General features: G+C 48.0%; 1 protein-coding gene across 1 annotated transcript; it reads right to left on the bottom strand.

The window, feature by feature from the left end:
• Nucleotides 1–2,657: 2,657 nt before the first annotated feature.
• Serpinf1 (serpin family F member 1) lies at nucleotides 2,658–20,168 on the bottom strand. The gene is made up of 8 exons (XM_045158579.1): nucleotides 20,031–20,168; nucleotides 14,633–14,720; nucleotides 11,560–11,758; nucleotides 10,662–10,817; nucleotides 9,939–10,142; nucleotides 5,112–5,254; nucleotides 3,448–3,658; nucleotides 2,658–3,044 (listed from the first exon to the last, which is right to left on the bottom strand). The coding sequence occupies exons 2-8, from the start codon at nucleotides 14,711–14,713 to the stop codon at nucleotides 2,785–2,787; spliced, it is 1,254 nt and encodes a 417-aa protein (XP_045014514.1). The 5' UTR covers nucleotides 14,714–14,720; nucleotides 20,031–20,168; the 3' UTR covers nucleotides 2,658–2,784.
• Nucleotides 20,169–23,435: the final 3,267 nt, after the last annotated feature.

A 23,435-nucleotide genomic window follows, 5' to 3' on the forward strand; every position in this document is an offset into this window, starting at 1 on the left:
TTTACAGCAATGCTGGGGAATAGAACCCAGGCCATCAGGCTTTGCAGGCAAGTACCTTTAACCACTAGCAATCTATCCAGCTCATATATGTTTTGAAGCTTCCTTTAAATGCTTTATAAAAGAATTATTGGGGCTAGGAAGAAAGCTCAGTGGGCAAAGCACTTGCCTTGCAAGCACAGGGCCTGAATTCAATCCCCAGTACCACATAAAGTGCTGCTTGGTGGCTGCACTTGTAATCCCAGCACTGGGGAGGCAAAGACAGGAGGATCCCTAGAGCTCATTGACCAGCTACTCTAGCCTAACTGATGAGCTCTAGACCAATAAGAAACCCTGTCTCAAAAAGAGTAGAGTTTAGGGCTGGAAAGATGGCTTAGCAGTTAAGGAGCATATCTGCAAAGGACCCAGGTTCGACTCTCCAGGTCCCACATGAGCCAGATGCACATGATGGTGCATGCATCTAGAGTTCGTTTGCAATAGCTACAGGCCCTGGCATGTCCATTCTCTCTCTCCCTCTCTCTGTCTCTAATAAATATTTTTTTATTTCTATTTATTTATTTGAGAGTGATAGAGAAAGAGGCAGAGAGAGAGAATGGGTGTGCCAGTGCCTCCAGTCACTACAAACGGGGGGCATGCGTCCCCTTGTACATCTGGCTAATGTGGGTCCTGGGGAATTGAGCCTCAAACCAGGGTCCTTAGCCTTCATAGGCATGCGCTTAACCACTAAGCCATTTCTCCAGCCCTAATAAATCTTTTTTTAAAGAGTAGAGTTTAAGATGGGTGTGGTGGTGCATGCTTTTAATCCCAGCACTTGGGAGGCAGAGGCAGAAGCATCTCTGTGAGTTCCAGGCCACCCTAAGACTATATAGTGAATTCTAGGTCAGCCTGGGCTAGAGTAAAAAAGAGTAGAGTTTAAAAGAGCCAGGCGGGGCATGGTAGCACACGCCTTTAATCCCAGCACTCTGGAGGCAGAGGTAGGAGAGTCGCCATGAGTTTGAGGCCAGCCTGGGATACAGACTAAATTCTAGGTCAGCCTGGACTAGAGTGAGACCCTACCTCAAAAGAAAATAGAGCTATCAGAGAAGTCACTAATGCCCCCAAAACATTATAGGTCATTGCTAAGGCTCTTGGTTTCTCAGCAGGAATAGATGGTAGGACCCCATTGCCAAAGACTCCACATACTTGGGCTGCAAAGTCACTGAGAAATCCTGCTGGAGCTGAACTGAAAACCTCTTTCTTACAGACCAGCTGACAGATAGCTGGAAAAAACTACACTACATGCAATTCAATGGAGAGAGAGAAATCACCAGTGGAGATACTCAACAGTGAACACTGCAAGCCTGAAATTTGGCCATCCAGGGTGCAGTAGTGGTATGTCTGTTAATGGAGTAGCCAACCACTCTCACAACGCAGACGCAGAGTACTATATGATCACTTTATGATCATGGCAACCCACCACTCTCTAATTGGACTGGATGCCCGCTCCATGGGAGGGAATACATCCCTGATACTGAAAACCTACAACAGGGATAGTCATGAGCCCTAGGGCTGTAACGTCTGCTGCTGTCTGGCTAAATGTATATACTGTGCTCACCAAACTGCCCTGTAAGCACTTCTTGTAATATTCATACGCTTATATTAATGCTACTCTCACTTTTGGTTAGAGCTTCTCTTTTCAAATGGCGGTGACCTTGGGATGAGTCAGAAGGCACCATGGTGCTGAGAAGAAATGACAGAGGAGTGATCAGCCCTGAAATATCTCTATCACACCTTCCAAGGCTCAGGGTCCATTGCAAAAGAAGTGGTGGAAAGAACGTAAGAGCCAAAGGAAGCATAGGACTCCTTACAACATGCTCCTCCAGACACAAAATGGCCTGGATATCCATGACCTCACAGTGCCTGACACTACCTACACAAAACCATAATAGGAGGAAAAAGTGACATCAAAATAAGACAGACAGACTGAGAGGGGGAAGGGGTATGATGGAGAGTGGAGTTTCAAAGGGGAAAGTAGGGTAGGGAGGGAATTACATGGGCTCTTATCTACAATTATGGACATTGTTAATAAAAAACAATTAGGGCTGGACAGATGGCTTAGCGGTTAAGTGCATGCCTGTGAAGCCTAAGGACCCCAGTTCAAGGCTCAATTCCCCAGTGCCCACATAAGCCAGATGCACAAGGTGGCACATGCATCTGGAGTTCATTTGCAGTCGCCGGAGATCCTGATGTGCCCATTCTCTCTCTCTCTCTCTCTCTCTCTCTCTCTCTCTCTTTCTTCCTCTTTCCCTCTATAAATAATTTAAATAAATAAATTCAAAAAATAGAGCTAGGGGGCTGGAGAGATGGCTTAGTGGTTAAGCGCTTGCCTGTGAAGCCTAAGGACCCCAGTTCGAGGCTCGGTTCCCCAGGTCCCACGTTAGCCAGATGCACAAGGGGGTGCACGCGTCTGGAGTTCGTTTGCAGAGGCTGGAGGCCCTGGCATGCCCATTCTCTCTCTCTCTCCCTCTGTCTTTCTCTTTGTGTCTGTCGCTCTCAAATAAATAAAAATTAAAAAAAAATAGAGCTAGGCTATAAGTATAGGACCAACAAATTTTAAAGGGCAATTTATCTTCATTTTAAAATTAGCATATCTTGAAACAGGAGGAATAAAGCAGCAAATGTTAAGGAAAAAGTTGGTTTATTGCAAAGGATACATTGAAACTAGGGGAAGCCTTCCTGAAATGCATAATTTGCCACCCCTGCCCTTTAGGACTTCCTTCTTGGGCACTGCATTGTTAAACTGGAGCATTAAGTGCCTCTGGGGTCAAGAATTTTGCCTATGAAGAGAAGTGCCCCTGTGTCTGTGTCCCTCAGTACAAAGATGAAAGGTCGGTTCAGGTGGTAGTCTAGGGGGAAGGTGAGGCGGACAGGCTGGAGCCCTGGGCTTGGACTGGTTCCTGCCCCCTCCTCAGTCCACTCAAAGCCAGCCCTGTGTTCCACTTGAGTGAGCTTGACAGGTTTGCCTGTGATCTTGCTGAAGTCCGGTGACTCAAACAAGGATTGTAGCTCTGCAGAAAGGGAGAAAGATTCCTGTTAAAAACCCACCTTATCCCACACACACAAAGAACCTAATCCTGATTTCTCTATGTGGACTCTCAAAAAAAGCAAGCAAGCTAGGAGCAGAGCTTGCTTGGACCTTTGGGGGGTATTTACAGCCCCGAGCTTCTAAAGGCCTGAGGGACTTGCCCGAGAGCACATAGCACGTGAGGCCACAGACCTGTCCCGAGATGCAGTGTTCTAAGCTGCCACACATGAGATGTAGCTAGCATGGAGTCTGCTAGGAAGGCAGTTCAGTCTCCTCCAGTACTATGGGGAAACACCCAGGGCCACCTCACAAGACCATGGGACCCCTGGGTTGTAAGACTCAACCCCACCCCAGATGCCAAGAGCAAAGTGGTCTTGCAAACATACTCATGTCCTTCAGGGACTTGGTGACTTCCCCTTCGTAACTCAGCTTCATCTTGGGTATAGTCAGAACCGCCTGGATAGTCTTTAGTTCTCTGTCTATGTCATGAATGAACTCAGAAGTTAGGCTCTCTTCTATCATAGTCAAGTTCTGGGTCACCGTCAGGGGCAGGAAGAAAATGATACTCGTACTTCCGGTCAAGGGCAGCTGGGCAATCTGAAACAACAGATAGGAAGCATGTGGGTTAGGTCTTCTGAGCCCAAAAGCCTAGAGCTGCCTTCCCCTGTCCTGTGCTGGGGACTGGGCCTTGTGTTCCCCAGTCTCTGGCCTGTGTAACACTCTGCCCTAGGTTACTTCTGCCTGGGGCAAGTTGCCTCTGGATGATCCTTAAAAAGTAGGCTATTTTCTTCTCCCCATAATAACCAATGAAATTACCTGCTGAAAGAACTCTCTCCTGTGGCTCTAAGAGCTAGGATTAAATGTTAGGTCTCTGTTTCCTGCCAAAGCTACACTGATTACTTGTGCAGAGCGCTGGTCAGAAATGGGGGCTTGGCAGAAGCAACAAATGGATCCTTTCAACAGAGGTTCTTAAAGCCCATGGGACAAATAGGGTTAGGGGCCCCAGAGCCCTCTGAAGTCATATACAGAAATGTGCTCATGTTACACAAATGGCACTTTTGTCCTTTTTTCAAAGAGACTATAACCTGAAAAGGGTTAAGAACTACTGATTTAGAATTAGAAGTAGGATACACTGAAAGCCTTAGGATGTCAGCATTTGAGTTTGTGACAGGTTTTCAAACTTTAGCTCTTAATTCTAACAAGCTGTAAGAAAAGATACTGAGCTAGGAATGTAGCTCCGTTGATAGAGTATCTGCCTGTGATGCGTGAAGCCAAGGGCTTAATCCCCGTCACCATATAAACTGGGCATGGTGGTGCGTGCCTATAATCCCAGATGGAGACAGGAAGATCAGAATTCAAGGTCATCCTCCGCTATATAGAGTTCAAAGTCAGCCTGAGCTATGGGGAAAGAGGGGAGAAAATATGAATCAACATTTGAGGTAGGTGTGATGGCTCATGCCTTTAATCCCAGCATTTGGGAGGCAGAGGTAGTAGGATCGTTGTGAGTTTGAGGCCACCCTGAGACTACATAGTGAATTCCAGGTCAGCCTGAGCTAGAGGGAGTTCCTACCTCAAAAAAAAAAAAAAAAGTTTTTTATTTTTGGCAGTACTGGGGGTTTAATCTAGGGCCTTGCTCATGCTAGGCAAATGCTCAACCATTGAACTACATCCTCAGCAAGTGTCAAGTCTTTCATTTTGATTTTTTGAGATTCTCTCATCATGTAACCTGGGCTGGGCTCTTGATCTGCCTGCCTCAGCCTCCTGAGCGCCGGGATTACAGGTGTATGCCACCATTCCCAACTCTGCCAAATCTTGAGGGCCCATTTCTCATTACCTTACTCTTTATAACATGCCCCGAGAGGACACACTTTGATGGCCTCTCCTCAGCCCATTTTAAGGAAAGGCTCAGAACTGTTAGTAAGTAACTTGCCCAGTCACACAGGCAGCAACCTTCAGGTGGCCATTACCTCTCACAGGCCATTCTGTTCCCATATTACATTATGCCTCTCTGGCCTCTCCCACCACCCACCACCTACCCACCCCTACAGACCTTGCAGTTAAGATCAGAATCCAAGCCATAGCGTAAAATGGCCTTGGGGTCTGACATCATGGGGACTCTCACAGTCCTTTCCTCATCCAAGTGGAAATCCTGGAGGGAAGTCTTTCTAGGGTCAAACTTCGTTACCCACTGCCCTGGAATGAAACAGACGGAGGGTCCTGAGCCGCAGTCACCAGAAAGGATGTGGATGGACCATGCTGTGTCTCCAAAACACATTGTGGAAAATTACCCACTGGCTACCAGAGCCTTGGTTATCAGTAACATTGACACGTGGAAAAGCTGCTGGATTTCAGCATATTTGGTTCGGACCATGGTATGTCCAGCACTCTATCTTCCCCCAGCAAGCTCACATGTAAATAAATGAACTTTGTTGCTTCTCATCTGGAGTACCAAACCCCTTTGCTTAAGGTAATATGCTGGGCCTGGGCCTACAATTCACCCCCTGGGGACAGCACTTGGAGCAGAAAGCCCTTGGTCTTGTCTCTTCCAAGCTTAGGGGTCCACTCTTACTGCCACCTGGTAAGATGGACACAGCATTTTAGGAGAGAAATTGTTCAAACCACCTCCCTGCTCTTAAGCCCTTATCTGAATAGGGCAGGTCACACAAGGTCTATGGCATGATCTCTGAGCACATTACCCCTGCCTAGAAGAATGGTAGAAAAATAACAGCAGTGTACTGAGCACCTGCTGGGTCTTCCCAGGTATAGGACACACTGGGTTGCTGTGAAAACAAAAGGACTTATACAAAATGCCTGTGATAGCCGGGCGTAGTGGCACACGCCTTTAATCCCAGCACTGGGGAGGCAGAGGTAGGAGGATTGCTGTGAGTTCGAGGCCACCCTGAGACTCTATAGTGAATTCCAGGTCAGCCTGGCCTAGAGTGAGACCCTACCACGAAAAAACCAAAAAAAAAAAAGGCCTGTGAATTTGATGTGTGGTTCTTATATTAATGATGAGGAAACTGGGCTGGAGCGAGAGCTTAGGGGTTAAAACACTTGCCTGCAAAGCCAAAGGGCCCAGGTTTGATTCCCCAGGACCCATGTAAGCCAGATGTACAAGGTTGTGCATGCATCTGGAGTTAATTTGCACCAGCTAGAGACCCTGGCATTCCCATTCTATCTTGTTCGCTCGTGCTCTCAAATAAAAATAAAATATTTAAAAAATAAGAAAAAGATGAGGAAACAAGGCTAGAGGGATGGCTCAGCAGTTAAGACAATTGCTTACAAGGCTTGATGGTCTGGGTTTGATTCTCCAGTACCCACATAAAGCCTGATGCACAAACTGGTGCAGGCATCTGGAGTCCTTTTGCAGTGGCAAGAGGCCCTGGTGCACCCATTCATATTTTCTCTATCACCTTCAAATAAATAACTTTTTTAAGGTGGTCTGGCTGGGTGTGGTGGTATATGCCTTTAATCCCAGCACTCAGGAGGCAGAGGTAGGAGGATTGCTGAGTTCAAGACCAGCCTGAGTCTACATAGTGAATTCCAGGTCAGCCTGGGCTCACACAAAACCCTACCTTGAAAACCCAGAAAAGGGTGCAGGGGGTGGGGGAGCTAGAGAGACGGCTTAGCAGTTAAGGCACTTACCTACAAAGCCTAAGGACCCAGGTTTGACCCCTCAGTACTTACGTAAGCAAGATGCACAAGGTGGCACATGCGTCTGGAGTTTGTTCACAGTGTCTAGAGGCCCTAGCATACCCATTTTCTCTCTCTCTCACTCACACACACACATACACACACACACTTTTGCTCTCAAACAATAAATAATTTTTTAAAATTTAAGGCTGGTGGCCTAGAGAGATGGCTTGATGGTTAAGGCACTTGCCTGTGAAGCCGAGGGATCTGGTTTAATTCTCCAGAACCCACATAAGCCAGATGCACAAGGTGGCACATGTATCTGGAGTTTGTTTCCAGTGGCCAGAGGCCCTGGTGCATCCATTCTCTCCCTCCCTCTCCCTCCCTCCCTCTCTCTCTCAAGTAATATATATATATATATATATACATATATATATATACACACACACACATATACACACACACACATACATACATACATACACATATACACATATACATATACATACATACATATATATTTTTTCAAGGTAGGTTCTCACTCTAGCCCAGGCTGACCTGGAATTCACTATGTAGTCTCAGGGTGGCTTCCAACACATGGCAACCCTCCTACCTCTGTCTCCCAAGTGCTGGGATTAAAGGCATGCACCACTACACCTGACAAATATTTTTTTTAATTAAAATGTAAGGCTGGAATGATGGCTTAGCAATTAATGTGCTTGCCTGCAAAGCCAAAGGACCCAGGTTTGATTCCTCAGGACCCACATATACAATGCACAAAGTAGCACATGCATCTGGAATTCATTTGTAACAGCTGGAAGCCCTGGCATGCCCATTCTCCCCCGCCACCTCTCTCTCCTTCCTTTTGTTTGGGGGTGGTGTTTTTTTTTTTTTTTTTTTTTTTCCCAGGCTGACCTGGAATCCACTGTGTAGTCCCAGGATGGCCTTGAACTCACAGCAATCCTCCTACCTCTGCCTCCTGAGTGCTGGGATTAAAGGCATGCACCACCATGCCCGACTTCTCTCCTTTTCTTTCTCTGCCTCTTTCTCTCTCAAATAAATAAAAACATTAAAAAAAAGAAAAGAAAAAGGAATCGGGCATGGTGGCACACACCTATAATCCCAGTACTTGGAGGCAGAAGTAGGTGGATCACTGTGAGTTCAAGGCCACCCTGAGACTACATAATGAATTCCAGGTCAGCCTAGGCTAGAGTGAGAACCTACCTCAAAAAAAAAAAAAAAAAAAAGTAAGGGGCTGGAGAGATTGCTCAGTTGTTAAGGCACTTGCCTACAAAGTCTAACAACCCCAGTTCAATTCCTAGTACCCATGTAAAGCCAGATTCAGAAGGTGACACATGCATCTGGAGTTCAGTTGCAGTGGCTAGGGGCCCTGGCATACCTATTCTGTCTGTCTCTCCCCTTACAAATAAATAAATGAAAAAAAAAATTTTAAGATAAACTGGGTGTGGTGATGCACACATCTAATCTCAGCACTCTGGAGGCCAAGGTAGGAGGATTCCTGTGAGCTCAAGGCCAGCCTGAGAATACATAGTGAATTCCATGTCAGCCTGGGCTAGAGCAAGACCCTACCTTGAAAACTTCCCCAGAAAAGAGGACTGGAGAGATGGATTAGCAGTTAAGGTGCTTACCTAAGAAGCCTAAGGACCCAAGTTCAATTCCTCAGTACCCATGTAAGCCAGATACACAAGGTAGCACTTGGCGACTGGAGTTCATTTGTAGTGGCTAGAGGCTCTGGTGCACACATTCACATTCTCTCTCTCTCTCTCTCTCTCTCTCTCTCTCTCTCTCAAATAATAAATAATTGTTTAAAAAAAAAAAAAACTAGAGGGCTGGAGAGATGGTTTAGTGGTTAAGTCACTTGCCTACAAAGCCAAAGGACCCAGACTCGATTCTTCAGGACCTACATAAGCCAGCTGCACAAGGTGGCACATGCATCTGGAGTTTGTTTGAAGCCCAGGCTAAAGGCCCTGGTATACCCATTCTCTCTCTCTCTCAGTTTTTTTTTAATTTTTTTTTATTTATTTGAGAGCGACAGACAGAGAAAGACAGATAGAGGGAGAGAGAGGGAATGGGCATGCCAGGGCTTCCATCCTCTGCGAACGAACTCCAGATGCGTGCGCCCCCTTGTGCATCTGGCTAATGTGGGACCTGGGGAACCGAACCTCGAACCGGGGTCCTTAGGCTTCACAGGCAAGCGCTTAACCGCTAAGCCATCTCTCCAGCCCTCTCTCAATTGTTTTTAATCAGGGCTGGAGAGGTGGTTTCATGGTTAAGTTCATTTGCAATAGCTAGAGGCCCTGGTATGCCCATTCTCATTCTCTCCTCTCTCTCGCTCTCTCTTCATTTGCAAATAAGTTTTTTTTTTTTTTAAATATTAAAAGGTGAAACAAGGGGCTGGAGAGATGGCTTAGCCGTTAAATGTTTGCCTGTGAATCCTAAGGACTCCGGTTCAGTCAAGGCTCCATTCCCCAGTACCTACATAAGCCTGATGCACAAGTTGGCACGTGCATCTGGAGTTCATTTGCAGGGGCTGGAAGCCCTGATGCGTGCATTCTCTCTTTCTCTCTCTCTCTTTCTCTCATGCTCTCAAATAAATAAAAATAAAACAAAAAAATTTTGAAGAGATGAAACAAGCCAAGTGTGGTGGCACACACCTTTAATCCCAGCACTCAGGAGGCAGAGGTAGGAGGACTACCAGGAGGCAGAGGTAGGAGGACTACCATAAGTTCAAGGCCACCCTGAAACTATATAGTGAATTCCAGGTCAGCCTGGACTAGAGTGAGACTCTACCTCAAAAAAAAAAAAAGATGAAACAGGGTGTGGTGGTGCCTGCATTAAATCTCAGCATTCGGGAGGTAAAGAGGTAGGAGGATTGCCATGAGTTCAAGGCCACCCTAAGACTACAAAATGAATCCCAGGTCAGTCTGGGCTACAATGGAGACCCTACCTTGGGGGAAGAAAAAGATGAGGCAACAAGGCCAGGGTCTTTGACGGGGTCTTGCAACTAACAAAGGCAGAGCCAGGATTAGACCTTGTTTGACTCAAAAGCCAGAAATCTAACCATCCAGCCCCAGTCAGGCTCTTACACTCTGGACATTTATCAGACACTTCATAGACACTTAGTAGATGATCAACAGATCCTCTACAAGCATGTGCAGTTCTCAGACCCTCCTCCAAAACCAGTTGACCACCCTTGGCCAAAGAGAAGTAGGGAAGCCCTCACCCTTGAAGTAAGCCACACCAAGGAGGAGGACACTGATGTCACTGGGCATTTCCCTTGTGGACCTGGCGATTCTTCCTTTCATCTGGGCCTGCACCCAGTTGTTAATTTCCTGAAGGTCCACGCGAGGGTTGCCAGTGAGGATTCTGGGCCTGGTCCCATATGATTTCTCCAGCGGTGCCACAAAACTGGACTTTACACGCAGCTCTGAGAAGATGTGGAGTGGAGGTTAGTGTATGAGAACAGAATCAGTGCCCTCTCTGAAAGCCTGCCAGGCTTAGGTCCCAGTTCACCACTCAGCAGGCCCAACTTCCTGCCTAGCATTGCCCCATGACTTGCTGGGGCATCTGCTGGCTTCCCTCAGGCGCTGGACAGTGAACAATGTATTTCTCTCATTTTGGCCCTCTTCATATTGCGGCCCTCCCCACACCCTCCTTCTGTGTCCAACAGCCCACTTCCTCTTTCTGATCCTCTTTGAGCTCATGTACCAACCAGTGCCAGGCCTGGCTTGTACACATATGATCTGTTGTTTAAATAGAAACTCCAGTGTGGGGCAGAGTCCCACAGCCTCAAGCCACCCAGGCTAGAAGGCAACAGCCTGCCAGGCACAGTGGCACATGCCTGTAGTCCCAATACTTGGGAGGTGGAAGCAGGAGGATTGTCGTTGGAGGCTAGCTTGGACTACATAGATCTTGTCTTAAAAAAAAAAAAAAAAAGTCAACTGACTCCTCTCAAACACAATCCGGGAAGCACTCCTGAGGTTCTTCTGCGGGGCGGTGACAGTGGTGAGGAGGTCCTTGTAGGTGCTGTGGATGTCAGGGCTGCTGATCAGATCATAATAGAGAGCTCGGTGAATGATGGATTCTGTTCGCTGTTCTGCGCCTGCCAGGAAGAAAAGGATGGGGCCTGGAGGGATGGCTCAACAGTTAAGGCACTGACCTGCAAAGCCATAAGACCCAGGTTTGATTCCCCAGTACCCACGTAAGGTCAGATGCACAAGGTGGTGTATGCATCTAGAGTTTGTTTACAGCAGCTAGAGGCTCTGGTGTGTCCATTCTCTCCCTTCCTTCCTCCCTCCCTCCCCCCCCCCTCTCTCTCTCTCTCTCTCTCTCATAAATAAATAAAATATTTAAAAAAGAAAAAGGCTGAGCCCCTTGATAACTGCCCATTGACCATATCAGGACAGAGGTCCCATACTCCTTGACCTTTTGGTCTTCTAAGAGCCTCAGTAGGCCAGTGATACAGACATTGCAGGTTGGCAGGGTTTGAGGATATTGAAAGAAACAGTGACTGCACTGTTAGGCATTTTCCTGAAGTAGGCCAAAGGGAGAAGGGTAGGATGAGAGGCACTAGTCCTTAGACATCTCCTGTCACTCACCTATAGTATTCTGGGGAGGACCCTGGGCCTGCTTGTGGCAATACCCCCAGAACCTGGGCAAATGGCAAGCACACACTAAGCTCATTTCAGGAACCAGTGAATGAGTGTTGAAGTCACCATGTCAACAAGTGGTAGGTCCATGCACAGCCAGGACCCCTTCCCTGGGCCATTTTCCCCATCTCCCTTCTCCCCTGGGTGACACCTAGGGCAGAGAGAAAACCTGGGGCCTTCTGTAGTGGCACTCACCCAGCGAAAGGGCAGAGAGCGCCGTGGCCACACTGAGCGGGGACAGCAGCACGTTGGCAGCGGGGCTTTCACTGGATCTCGTGCGGTACAGGTCATAGCCAAAGTTGGAGACTGAGGCTGCCAGCTTGTTCACAGGGACCTTGAAGAAGGGGTCCTCCTCCTCCGCTGGCTCCCCCGTGCTGTCAGGGGCTGCAGAGCTCTGCGTTAGAGTACAAGGACCAGCGGGAAAGTTGAGTGAATGATGTCGCCTCCTGGCTTTGAGTGTAGGCTTGTCGTCTGGCCCTGGGGGCCGTTTAGTCTAAGCTTGGAATGAGGTTGTCCTCCCTGGTGATCTCCCTGGTGATGGACGCATGAGCTCTCTGCTGGGGAGAGACAGCCCAGAAGGGCTGATTCCATTGAACACTCTCAAGCTGGGAAAATATCTTAGTGGGTAGAGTGCTTGCTACACAAGCGTGAGGACCTGAGTTCAGATCCCCAGACCCCACATAAAGCCAGACACAGTACCTCACATCGGTAATCACAGAGCCTCTATGGCAAGATGGGAGGCAGAGACAAGAGAACCCCTGGAAGCTTGCAGGCCAGCTAGCCTGGATACACCATGCCAAGCAACAGGAGAACCTGTTGCAAAGGGGAAGAGGTGAAAACTGACACAGAGATTGTCCTCTGACCTCCACTTGTATGCCACTCACACACAGGAACACAAGCACACTTGCACACACGCTCTTTCTCTCTCTCTCTCGTCTTGAGGTAGGGTCTCATTCTTGCCCAAGGTGACCTAGAATTCACTATGTAGTCCCAGGCTGGCCTTGAACTCACAGAGATCCTCCTATCTCTGCCTCCCTAGTGCTATGATTAAAAGCATGCACCACCATGTGCACACCCTCTCTTTCACACACACACACACACACACACACACACACAATTAAATAAAAAAAAAAACACTTGTGGGCCAGGCATGATGGCACTTGCCTTTAATCCCAGCACTCAGGAAGCAGAGGTAGGGGGATCACTGTGAGTTTAAGGCCAGCCTGAGACTACAGAGTGAGTTCCAGGTCAGCCTGAGCTAGAGGGAGACCCTACCTCGGGGGGAAAAAAATAGGGCTGAAGAGATGGCTCAGTGGCTAAGGCATGAGTGCAATAGTGGCATGTCTGCTCTGGGGTAAACCAACTGCTCTCTAATTGGACTGGAGGCCCACTCTATGGGAGGGAATAAATGCCTGGTCCTGAAAACCTAATCAAAAGCCTATGGCAGCGGAGGTCATGAGCCTTAGGGGTATAAAGCCTGCTGTTGTCTGGATAAATACATATATTACTCTCACCAAGTTTCCCTGTAAGCACTACACTTAATGTTCATAGTCATGTATTAATGCTACTCTCACTTCTAGTTAGAGAAGCTTCTCTTTTCAGATGGTGATGACCGATGACCACTAGGATGACCCAAAAAGCAGCATAGTGCTGAGAAGTGACAGAGGAGTGTCCAGCACTGGAACATCTCTATCACACCCTCCAAGGCTCAGGGTCCATTGTGGGTGGCGGAAAGAATGTCAAAGCCAAAGGCAGATTAGGACTCCTTACATGCATCCAGACAGAAACTGGCCTTGATATCCATGACCTTGCAATGCCTACCAGTACCTTCACAAGACCCTCATAATAGGAGAAAAAGATGATGACATCAAATTAAAAGAGAGATAGCCGGGCATGGTGGCGTACACCTTTAATCCCAGCACTGGGGAGGCAGAGGTAGGAGGATCGCCGTGAGTTTGAAGCCACCCTGAGACTACATAGTAAATTCCAGGTCAGCCTGGGCCAGAGTGAGTACCTACCTCAAAAAAAAAAAAAAAAAAAAAAAAGAGAGAGAGAAACTAATAGAAAGAAGTAGGAGATATGATGGAGAGCAGAGTTATGAAGGGAAAAGTGGGGAAGGGGAGGGAAATACCATGGTTTGTTATCTGTAAGTATAGAGTTGTCAATAAAAAAAATATATATTTTTTTAAAAGGTAGCCTGGGGCTGGAGAGATGGCTTAGCAGTTAAGCTGCTTGCCTGTGAAGCCTAAGGACCCAGGTTCAATTCTCTAGTACCCACGTAAGCCAGATGCACAAGGTGACGCATACATCTGGAGTTTATTTGTAATAGCTAGAGGCCCTGGTACACCCTCTCTTTCTCTCTCTCTCTCTCTCTCTCTCTCTCTCTCTGTCTCTCTCTCTCTCTATTTCTCTATCTATCGGCCTCTTTCTCTCTCCCTCTCTCTCAAATAAATAAATTAAATATGTAAAAAAAATATTCAAGCTAGGTGTGGTGTCACACGCCTTTAATCCCAGCACTCGGGAGGCAGAGGTACGAGGATCACTGTGAGTTCGAGGCCACCCTGAGACTACATAGTGAATTCGAGGTCAGCCTCAGCTAGAGTGAGACCCTACCTTTAAAAAAAACAAACAAATAAATAAATAAATAAAAATGTAGCCTGTACCTAAGGAATGACAGTCAAGGTGGTCCTCAGACCCCTACATGCACCCGTACACATGCAGACACACAAAAGAAACCATCCCGCACCATGCTCGCAGTAAATGTTCATGAGTAGGGGCATGGCTCAGTGCTATAGCACCTGCCTACCGTGCCTGGGTTTGATTCAACACACACACACACACACACACACGGTAGGAGTTCAGTAGGTAAGAAATAAATGAACGGCCACATGGCCCTGTAAGGAAACGGAGACTGGAGCCAGAAGGACTTGAAGACTTTTCTGAGGTCACTAAGCCAGTGAGAGACACAGCCACAGTTCAAACTCAGAAGCTAAGTAGCTGGGCTTTAGTTGGTGTGTCTGACTGCCTGGTCCTTTGTGTGTCGGTCCCTCCCGCTCTCACACTCCCACCCCCATCACACAGCAGAGGCACTTCTGTTTCTGAAAGGGGAGACGAGACACTTTCTCTGCCTTGCTGCTGGGGAAACCGAGGCCTGCAGGAATGGAGCCTGGCCTGGAACTCGGGTGCCAGCTGTCTGTGCTGTCCCCCTGCACCGCCTGCTGCGGCAGGGCTGGAACAGCTGCTGCCCCACTTACCCACCCCCACTGACCTCAGGGCTGCTGGCAACGCTCTGGCAGCTGCTGTGCCCAAGCAGGGCTCCGGTCCAGAGGAGTAGCACAAGTGCCTGCATCCTGGTGCTGCAAGAGAAACAAGAGGGGAAGGCCATGCCCCTTGCCTGCCACCCACTCCCCCCTTGGCCACACAACCATATACAGGGGCAATAGATAGGCAGAGCAAGTACCTTCCCCCCAGCCCCCTGGGCCTTAGAAGTGAACTCTTGGCTTGAGGATACTCCCTCCCATCATGTCCTGCCACCCTGTACTTGCCTCTGTACCATGAGCTGAGTTTTCATCTGAGATAGGGTCTCATTCTCACCCAGGTGGTCAACTTCACTATGTAGTCTCAATCTGGCCTCAAACTCACAGTGACCCTTCTACATCAGCCTCACAAGTGCAGAGATTACAAGCATACACCACCATGCCTGGCTCATCTGTGACTTCCTATGCAGAGGTCAACCTCCCAGCCCAAAGCTCCAGAGCAGTGAGAACCCAGCATTGGGTTCCTCTGCCCCTAAGAAGCACACTCTAGCACAGATGCATCCCAAGGCCTTTCTCTGCAGGCATCAGCCAGCTCATCTGATAGCATTTGGAGCCCTGTCTCATAAAAGAGATAGGGCAGAGCCCAGGCCTCCTTTGTAAAGTCCCAGGACATAAGCATCTGGTACAGCCCCGAAAAGTTCTCTAACTCAACTAGGCACAGTGGTGCATGCCTTTAGTCTTAACACTCAGGAGGCTGAGGCAGGATTGTAGTGAGTTTGAGGCCAGCCCGGAACTACAGAGTGAGTTCCAGATCAACCAGAGCTAGGGAAAGACCCTGACTTGAAATTTAAAAAAAATATATATCTAAATCTTCTTGAAATTCCTCTGGCTGAAACCTGTAACTCATTCTCTTCTATTTGTTTGTTTTCTTTTGCTTTGGTTTTTGAGATGGAGTCTTGCTACATAGGCCAGGTTATCATCAAACCTCTCTCCTTGCCTCCCAAGGGCTAGGATTATAGGCATGCACCACCACACGTGGCTTCATTCTCTTTATTTCAATTTCAAGAGCAATTCCCTTCTTGATTAGGAGGATACAGTCTAAGGTCAGGCTACCTGGGTTTAAATCTTGATTCTGGAACTGAAGAGATTGCTCAGTGGTTAAGGCACTTGCCTGCAAAGCCTAATGACCTGAGTTTGATTCCCCAGTACCAACATAAAGCCAGATGCACAAAGTGGTGCAAGCATCTGAAGTCCATTTTCAGCAGCTGTAGGACCTGGAATGCCTATGCTCACTTGCTCTCTCTCTCTTTCTCTCCCTCTCTGTCTCTCTCTGCTTGCAAATAAAATAAATTTTTAAAAATCTTTTTAAAAACTTAAAAAAGCCAGGCGTGGTGGCACATGCCTTTAATCCCAGCACTCGGGAGGCAGAGGTAGGAGGATCACCATGAGTTCGAGGTCACCCTGAGACTACATAGTGAAGTCCTGGTCAGCCTGGGCTAGAGTGAGATCCTACCTCGAAAAAAAAAAAAAAATCTTGATTCTGGGTCTTTTTTTGTTTGTTTGTTTTGTTTTATTAAGTTAGGGTCTCACTCTAGCCCAGACTAACCTGGAATTCACTTTATATTTCCAGGCTGGACTTCATCTCACAATGATCCTCCTACCTCTGCCTCCTGAATATTGCTATGTCACTGTGCTGGGCTTATTCTGGGTCTTAATTACTCCTTAGGTGATAAATTTTCTCCTTCAAAATATTTGTTTTTTTTTATTTAGAGAGAGAGAGAGAGAGAATGGGTACACCAGGGCCTCTAGCCACTGCAAATGAACTCCAGATGCGTGTGCCACCTTGTGCATCTGCCTTAGGTAGATCCTGAGGGATCAAACCTGGCTCCTTTGGCTTTCAGGCAAGTGCCTTAACCACTAAGTCATCTTTCCAGCCCAATTTTCTCCTTTAAAGTAATTCTTACTTAATGTTATAAGGATTAAAATTTAGAATATGTATGTATTTTTTCAAGGTAGGGTCTCACTCTAGCCCAGAATAACATAAACTGGCCTTGAATTCATGGCAATTTTCCTACCTCAACTTCCCAAGTGCTAGGATTATAGGTGTGAGCCACCATGCCTAACTATTTTTTGGGACAGGGTCTTACTATATATCCTAGGCTAGCCTTGAACTTGTGATCTTCCTGCCGAAGCCATATGGTTACAGGTGTATAGCACCACACTCACCTAGATAATGTCTTAGCAGCACTCAACAGTACCAGGGACCAGTAAAGACTCAAATAACTCCAGGGCCAAGCACATCCCCTTCAGCCAGCATCACAGGGCCCAGCCTCTCCTCAAGAAGCCACGTCCCCTTCCCTCTCCTATTTCCCAGCAGGAAAATAGCCCTTAAACCCCAGAGCCTTCCTGGGTCCAGGCCCCCAGGTTGTCCTGCATTGTCCTCCGCTCCGTGCCTCCCTGGAGTCAGGGTCTAAGGGTACGGCAGTGGGGGGGAGGGTGGCAGTTGAGAGGTTCACAAGTAAGATCTACCCACATGCCTCCTGGTTCCATAGTTGAAAAGGAATCAGCTAGAACCTTTAGACTGTGTGCCCTCCTTCCATTTTCCAATACCCCCCCCCAAAGGACTCCAGGGCTCCGTTATTATACTTTTTGTACACATACCCTGCCCCTCCCCTACCCACCTCCACACCAGTAACTCTTCTGACTTCCCAGAACAAAGTACATCAGAACAGTCAGGAGTGTGGTTTGCCATTGTTGGCTAAAGTCCTTAAATTAAGTATGATGATCCACTAGGCAGCACAGAGGTGCATGAAAAGCAACAAAAGAAAAGATCCCTGACTTCACTCAGTTTATGGCTGACCAGCAGCAGAAGTGGCCTGGCTGTCTTTCTAAACCCACATCTCTGGGGGATGCCGGGTGGAAGCTTGAGAGCCCGTGGGTTTGCAGCCAGGGGCTGTTGCACATGCTTGCCCAGCGGCTCCCGGAGAAAGTACCAGAGACAACGGGAAAGCAAGTGGGATGAGGCTCAAGATCTCGCATGCCAGCCCCACCCAGAGCAGCCAGGAGCCTTCCTCAGCAGAGCCTCTGGAGGCTGCTTTATGGAGGTGCACAGCCAGCAAGGCCAGAGGAAAGCCATCTGCTCTGGTCTCTCTGGCCGGGTAGAAACTGAGAGCAGGAAGGAGACTGTCACCCTAGTGTCCTATGCAAGGAAATTCTAATGCAGTTGCAGATGGGACCATCTTGAGTCCCTAGAGAATCTAAGTCACAGATCACGTGATTGTGTCTTGTCACCACATGGCTAGGCTGAGGACTGAAGAGGAGACCGGGCAGGCAGGGGAAAGCACAGGAGTCCAACACTGGCCCAGAGCTACACACTGGGACAGGTAGTGTTATGTCTGAAACCTCCACCTCTAGCCACAGGGATAAAGAAAGAGAAGACATCCAAGCCCCCTACCAGGGTAGATAGTGAGAGGGCAGTGAGATCCCTGTGGGCCACATGCAGTGCCCCATGCAAGGCAACTGTTGGTCACTTGGGCTGATAGCCATTGACAGGCTAGGGGCACAGGGACAATGATGCCATCCTGTCCAAAGGGCAGTGTCCAACCCAGACTTCTGGCCTACCAGATGGGGGAGGAGCTGGGAAGAGGTGGAGAGCTCCCCATACTTGGAGGTCAGCCTTCCTTTCTGCCTCACATCTAGAGGCACAGGGACTGGGATGGTGTGACCTTGCAGCCAGGCTGGGAGGATAAATGTGAGCCAATACATGTGTTTCAGATTAAACCAAGTTGTGAGACAAACACTGACGCTCCTCCTCCAAGAACCACAGGGCCTTCAAGCCACATGGCAGTGGGCATGTGAACAGCACCAGGGAGGGCACCTCCCTTTCCTCTGGTTCAGAAAAAGTTTCCGGGAGTCGCCTCTGACCCACCCATGGTGATACTATGAGCCCCACACAACATTTTTTTTCTGGAACCTTAAGAACCCGTTCAGGGCTCCCCAACTCTGTACCTCCCAGTAGCAGAAAGACAAGCCCTGGGACAGGAGTTCCTTAGTCCCCCAATCCAGACTGGGGCAAAATTGGGAGATAGCTAAAAATCAGACATTGATAAGGGTTCAGAAAACCTGCCTCACTTTCAGCAACAAGGGGAACCTGGAGATTTGCCCTGCGAAGGACACAAGATTCTGTTCATTTCTTCAGCCCTTCCCTGCCTTAAGTCTAATAAAATGGTTTGACTGCACACACACACACAAAAAAAAAAAAAAAAAGGAAGGAAGGAAGGAGGAAAGAAAGAGAGAGAGATAGAAGGAAACTAGGTGTGTTGGCGCACGCCTTTAATCCCAGCACTTGGGAGGCAGAGGTAGGAGGATCGCTGTGAGTTCGAGGCCACCCTGAGACTCCACAGTAAATTCCAGGTCAGCCAGAGCTAGAGTGAGACTCTACCTTGAAAAACAAAAGAGAAAAGAAGAAAGAAAATCTGCCTCTTTGGCTCAAACTCCCTTCTGTGGCTTACCTCGAGGAGGGGAGAGGGTGCAGAAGGAGATCCAAGACCCCCAAACCCCACACCCTGGCTGGGCTAAGTAGTGCGTATTGTTTGCAAGGGGCGGTGACCTCAGTTGTCTCCCAGCTCATTTGGCAAAACACAGAGGGCGGGGGCTAGACCGAGGACCTAGCTGCCCCCCCCACCCCCCCCCCCCCCTCCCCCCCCGTCCCAGCCTTCAAGCAGGGCTCAGCCTGCTAGAAATTCCTTTTGGTTGTAAAAAAAAAAAAAAAAAAAAAGCAACAGCAAACTAAGTCAGTGAACCCAGGCTGGGCTGCAGGAGGACCACCTCCTCACCAGCCCTGGTGAGTCCCCTGGGCGTCCCTGCCCTCGGGGGCTGCAAGCCCCAGTAGGGTATTGCTCAGCCCCAGAACTTAGCTCTCTTCTCAGTCTGTCATTTCCCCCTGCCTTGTTTCCCATTCACTTCATTCAAAAGTTCTTCCAGGGCTGGAAAGATGGTTTTAGTGCTTAAGGCACTTGCCAGCAAAACCAAAGGACCAAGGTTCAATTCCCCAGTACCCACATAAAACCAGATGCACAAAGTGGTGCATGTGTCTGGAGTATGTTTGCAGTGGCCCTCTCTCTCTCTCCTTGCAAATAAATAAATTTAATAAATTTAAAACAAATATAGTCCTTCTAGACTCTTGTTACAGTGGGGTTTGAGGGTCCCCCAATTGACTCTTTCCTCTCTCGCATCCATTCCCTCTGGTGCCCAAGCTGTAGGGGTTCTTATATCCCTGCCTCCACCTCCTCGTACCCTTCTTTTTTCTTCCTTTCGAGGTAACTCTGTCTCCCCCAGCACCCCCAGCCCAGAAAGCTTTTCTGGTCTTCCCCAGACCAGCAAAGCCAGCCGTCCCGACAGCTGTGTTACCTGCGGTTGGGGCAGCTGTACTCCCTGGGTCCCTCTCCGCCTGCACTTAGAAGGGCTCCAGTAAGCAGTTCAGCTGTTTTTCTGCTTCTTAACCCAGCGGTCCAGCCGGCTTCAGATTACAGCTATTCCTTTCTTAAAGCAACCTGCACTCAATTTGGTTTCTGTGATTGCATCATTGTGTAGTGTTAACTTTAACTCGCTGCTGCCCTTCCATTGCACATTCCTAAGACCCACCATGTCTCCCATCTTCCTTGGGTCCCTGGCCTTTGTCTCTGCTAGCTGGGACTCCCAGCTTGATGCCCAAGCCCGAGGGCACCTAGGCCAGCCTCACCTGAGAGAAGAGACTGAGCATGAGTGTTGAGGAGGGGCTGGGAGGCAGGCAGGTGGAGTGGGGACACTTTCAGGTTGTTGGCTCTGATAACACCCATGGCTTTCTCCTCTCCTTGGCTGGAAAATGAAGGGATGTGCTGGGGGCAGGGGAGACATTTTCTTCAGTGGTGTAGCCACTGAGAAGTTGCACTCTGGTAAATAACTTCCTCCTAATTAAACTACATGTGACATACATGTATCAAAGGGGGGAGCTAGTTGAGAAAAAGGGGTTCAGCAGTAGTGGGACAAAAGAGGGTAATGGGGAGTGAATGTGATCAAAATACATTATAGGAAGGTGGGGGAATGGCTTGGCAGTTAAAGGTGCTTGCTTGCAAAGCCTGCAGACCCAGGTTCAATTCCCCATAACCCACATAAATCCAGATGTGCACTGTGGCACTTGCATCTGGAGTTTGTATGCAGTGCAAGAGGCCCTGGAATTCACATAAGTACACTCTTTCCTTCCCTTAAATAAAAAGTAATAATTTTTTAAAATACATTAGGGCTGCAGAGATGGCTTACCAGTTAAGGCGTTTGCCTGCAAAGCCAAATGACCCAGGTTCAACTCCCCAGGACCCACATTTGCCAGATGCACAACGTGGTGCATGCATCTGGAGTTCTTTTGCAGCAGCTAAAGGCCCTGGCGCACCCATTCTCTCCCTCTCCCTCTCTCTCTCTCCCCGCACTGCCTGTTTCTATCTCTCTCTCAAATAAATAAATAAAAATAAAAAATATTTTTAAAAATACATTATAGTCAGACATGGTGGCACACACCTTTAATCCCAACACTCGGGAGGCAGAGGCCTAGGAGGATCACCATGAATTCGAGGCCAGCCTGGAGACCAGCCTGAGACTACATAGTGAATTCCATATCAAACTGGGCTAGAGTGAGACCCTACCTTGAAAAAAATTTACATTATAGGGAGTCAGGCAAGGTGATACATGCCTTTAATCCCAGCACTCAGGAGCAGACATAGGAGGGTCACTATGAGTTTAAGGCTACCCTGAGACTACACAGTGAGTTCCAGATCAAACTGGGCTAGAGACCCTACCTCATTAATTAAAATTTAAAAAATTAAACAACAAAAATATGTTATAGGGGCCAGGTGTGGTGGCACATATCTTTAATCTCAGCACTCAGGAGGCTGATGTAGGAAGATCACCGAAAGCTCGAGGCCAGCCTAAGACTGCACAGTGAATTCCAAGGCAGCTTGAGCTAGAGACCCTACCTCAAAAAAGTATAATTATAGGAGGCTGGAGAGATGGCTTAGTGGTTAAATTACTTGCCTGCAAAGCCAAAGGATCTAGGTTCAATTCCCCAATATCCATGTAAACCAGATGTACAAGGTGATACATGCATCTGGAGTTCCTTTGCAGTGGCTGACCCTGGAGTGCCCATTTTCTTTTTTTTCTGTCTCTCTCCAATAAATAAATAAATATAGAAGGGCTGGAGAGATAGCCTAGTGGTTAAGGCATTTGCCTGAAAAGCTAAAGGACCCCAGTTTGATTCCCCAAGACCCACATAAACCAGACGCACAAGGTAGCACATGCATCTGGAGTTCATTTGCAGTGGCTAGAAGCCCTGGCATGCCCATTCCCTCTCTTTCTCTCTCTCTCTCTCTCTCTCTCTATATATATATATATATAGAGAGAGAGAGAGATAGATAGGTAGATAGACAGACAGACAGACAGACAGACAGGTAGTGTCAGGGTAGCCCCAAACTTGTAGTGATCCTTCCTCTGCCTCCCGAGTGCTGGGATTAAAGGCGTACACCACCACGCCCAGATAAAATATATTTCTAAAAAAGAGATTCTGGCCAGGTGTGGTGGCCCATGCCTTTAATTCCAGCACTTGGGAGGCAGAGGTAGGTGGATCTCTATGAGTTCAAAGCCACCCTGAGACTACATAGTGAATTCCAGGTCAGCCTGGGTAAGAGAGTGAGACCCTACCTTGGGGGAAAAAAAAAAAGAAAAGAAAAGAAAGATTCTGGCTCAAAACAAGACCAAGCAGAAGGGCAACAGAAAGGGTCACTCAACATTCATCTTGTCCACCATAGGCAAGTGACCCCTGCTGCAGGTGAGCTTATAGGGCACCACAAAGAGCACATGCATGTGCACAGACACCACACACACAATTAAAAGATACATTAGAGTGGAGAGATTGCTTAGTGGTTAAGGTGCTTGCCTTCAAAGACTAAGGACCCAGGTTTGATTCCCCAGTAACCAAGTAAGCAAGATGCACAAGATGGCACATGTGTCTGGAGTTCATTTGCTGTGGCTAGAGGCCCTGGTATGCCCCTTTCTCTCTCTCTCTCAAATAAATTAAATGAAATCTATAAAAAATAGATACATTGGTCAGGCGTGGTGATGCACGCCTTTAATCCCAGCAGTCGGGAGGCAGAGGTAGGAGGATCAACGTGAGTTCAAGGCCAGCCTGAGACTACATAGTGAATTCCAGGTCAGCCTGAGCCAGAATGAGACCCTCCCTCGAAAAACAAACAAACAAACAAAATAGATACATTGCATACATGTATGAAATAGTCAAAAGTAAATTGTTTTTTGCTTGTAGTGTATGTGGTCTATGCATGTGCATGCGTCCTTGCAGCACCCCATGCGCTCCCCTGTGGCTGGCCTATGGTGACCAGAGCTCCACTGCTCTTTAGCCTCATCTTGTTTGAGCCAGTCTCTTATTAATCCCAGAGCTTGCCTTTTATTTATTTATTTATTTATTTATTTTGGTGAGAGCTGGTGTGATTCCTGGGTCTCTGCTCCCCTGAGGGACTGGGGTTACAGGCATGCATAGGCATTCCTAGCTGTCTACGTGGGTTTTGGAGATTGGAACTTGGGTGGGTTCAGGCCCACTCTGGCCTCTCATGCTTGTGCAGGAAGCATACATAACCACAGACCCATCTCTCCAACCCCAAAATAAATTATTACTTCATCAATTAATTAAACAGAAAGAAAAGACTTGGGGAGATGGCTCAGTAGTTAAGGCACTTGTCATGCATATATGAGTTCAGCTCCCAGAACCCACATAAA

The sequence above is a fragment of the Jaculus jaculus genome, chromosome 9 (genome assembly GCF_020740685.1).
Source record: "Jaculus jaculus isolate mJacJac1 chromosome 9, mJacJac1.mat.Y.cur, whole genome shotgun sequence".
Lineage (NCBI taxonomy): Eukaryota > Metazoa > Chordata > Mammalia > Rodentia > Dipodidae > Jaculus > Jaculus jaculus.

Coding starts and splice junctions, on each gene's coding strand:
- Serpinf1 (XM_045158579.1), bottom strand. CDS start 14,713: ATGCAGGCACTTGTGCTACTCCTCTGGACCGGAGCCCTGCTTGGGCAC. Junction 11,759..14,632: donor GCGTTGCCAGCAGCCCTGAG/GTCAGTGGGGGT, acceptor ACTCTAACGCAG/AGCTCTGCAGCCCCTGACAG. Junction 5,255..9,938: donor TGGTGTGGCTTACTTCAAGG/GTGAGGGCTTCC, acceptor GTTTCATTCCAG/GGCAGTGGGTAACGAAGTTT.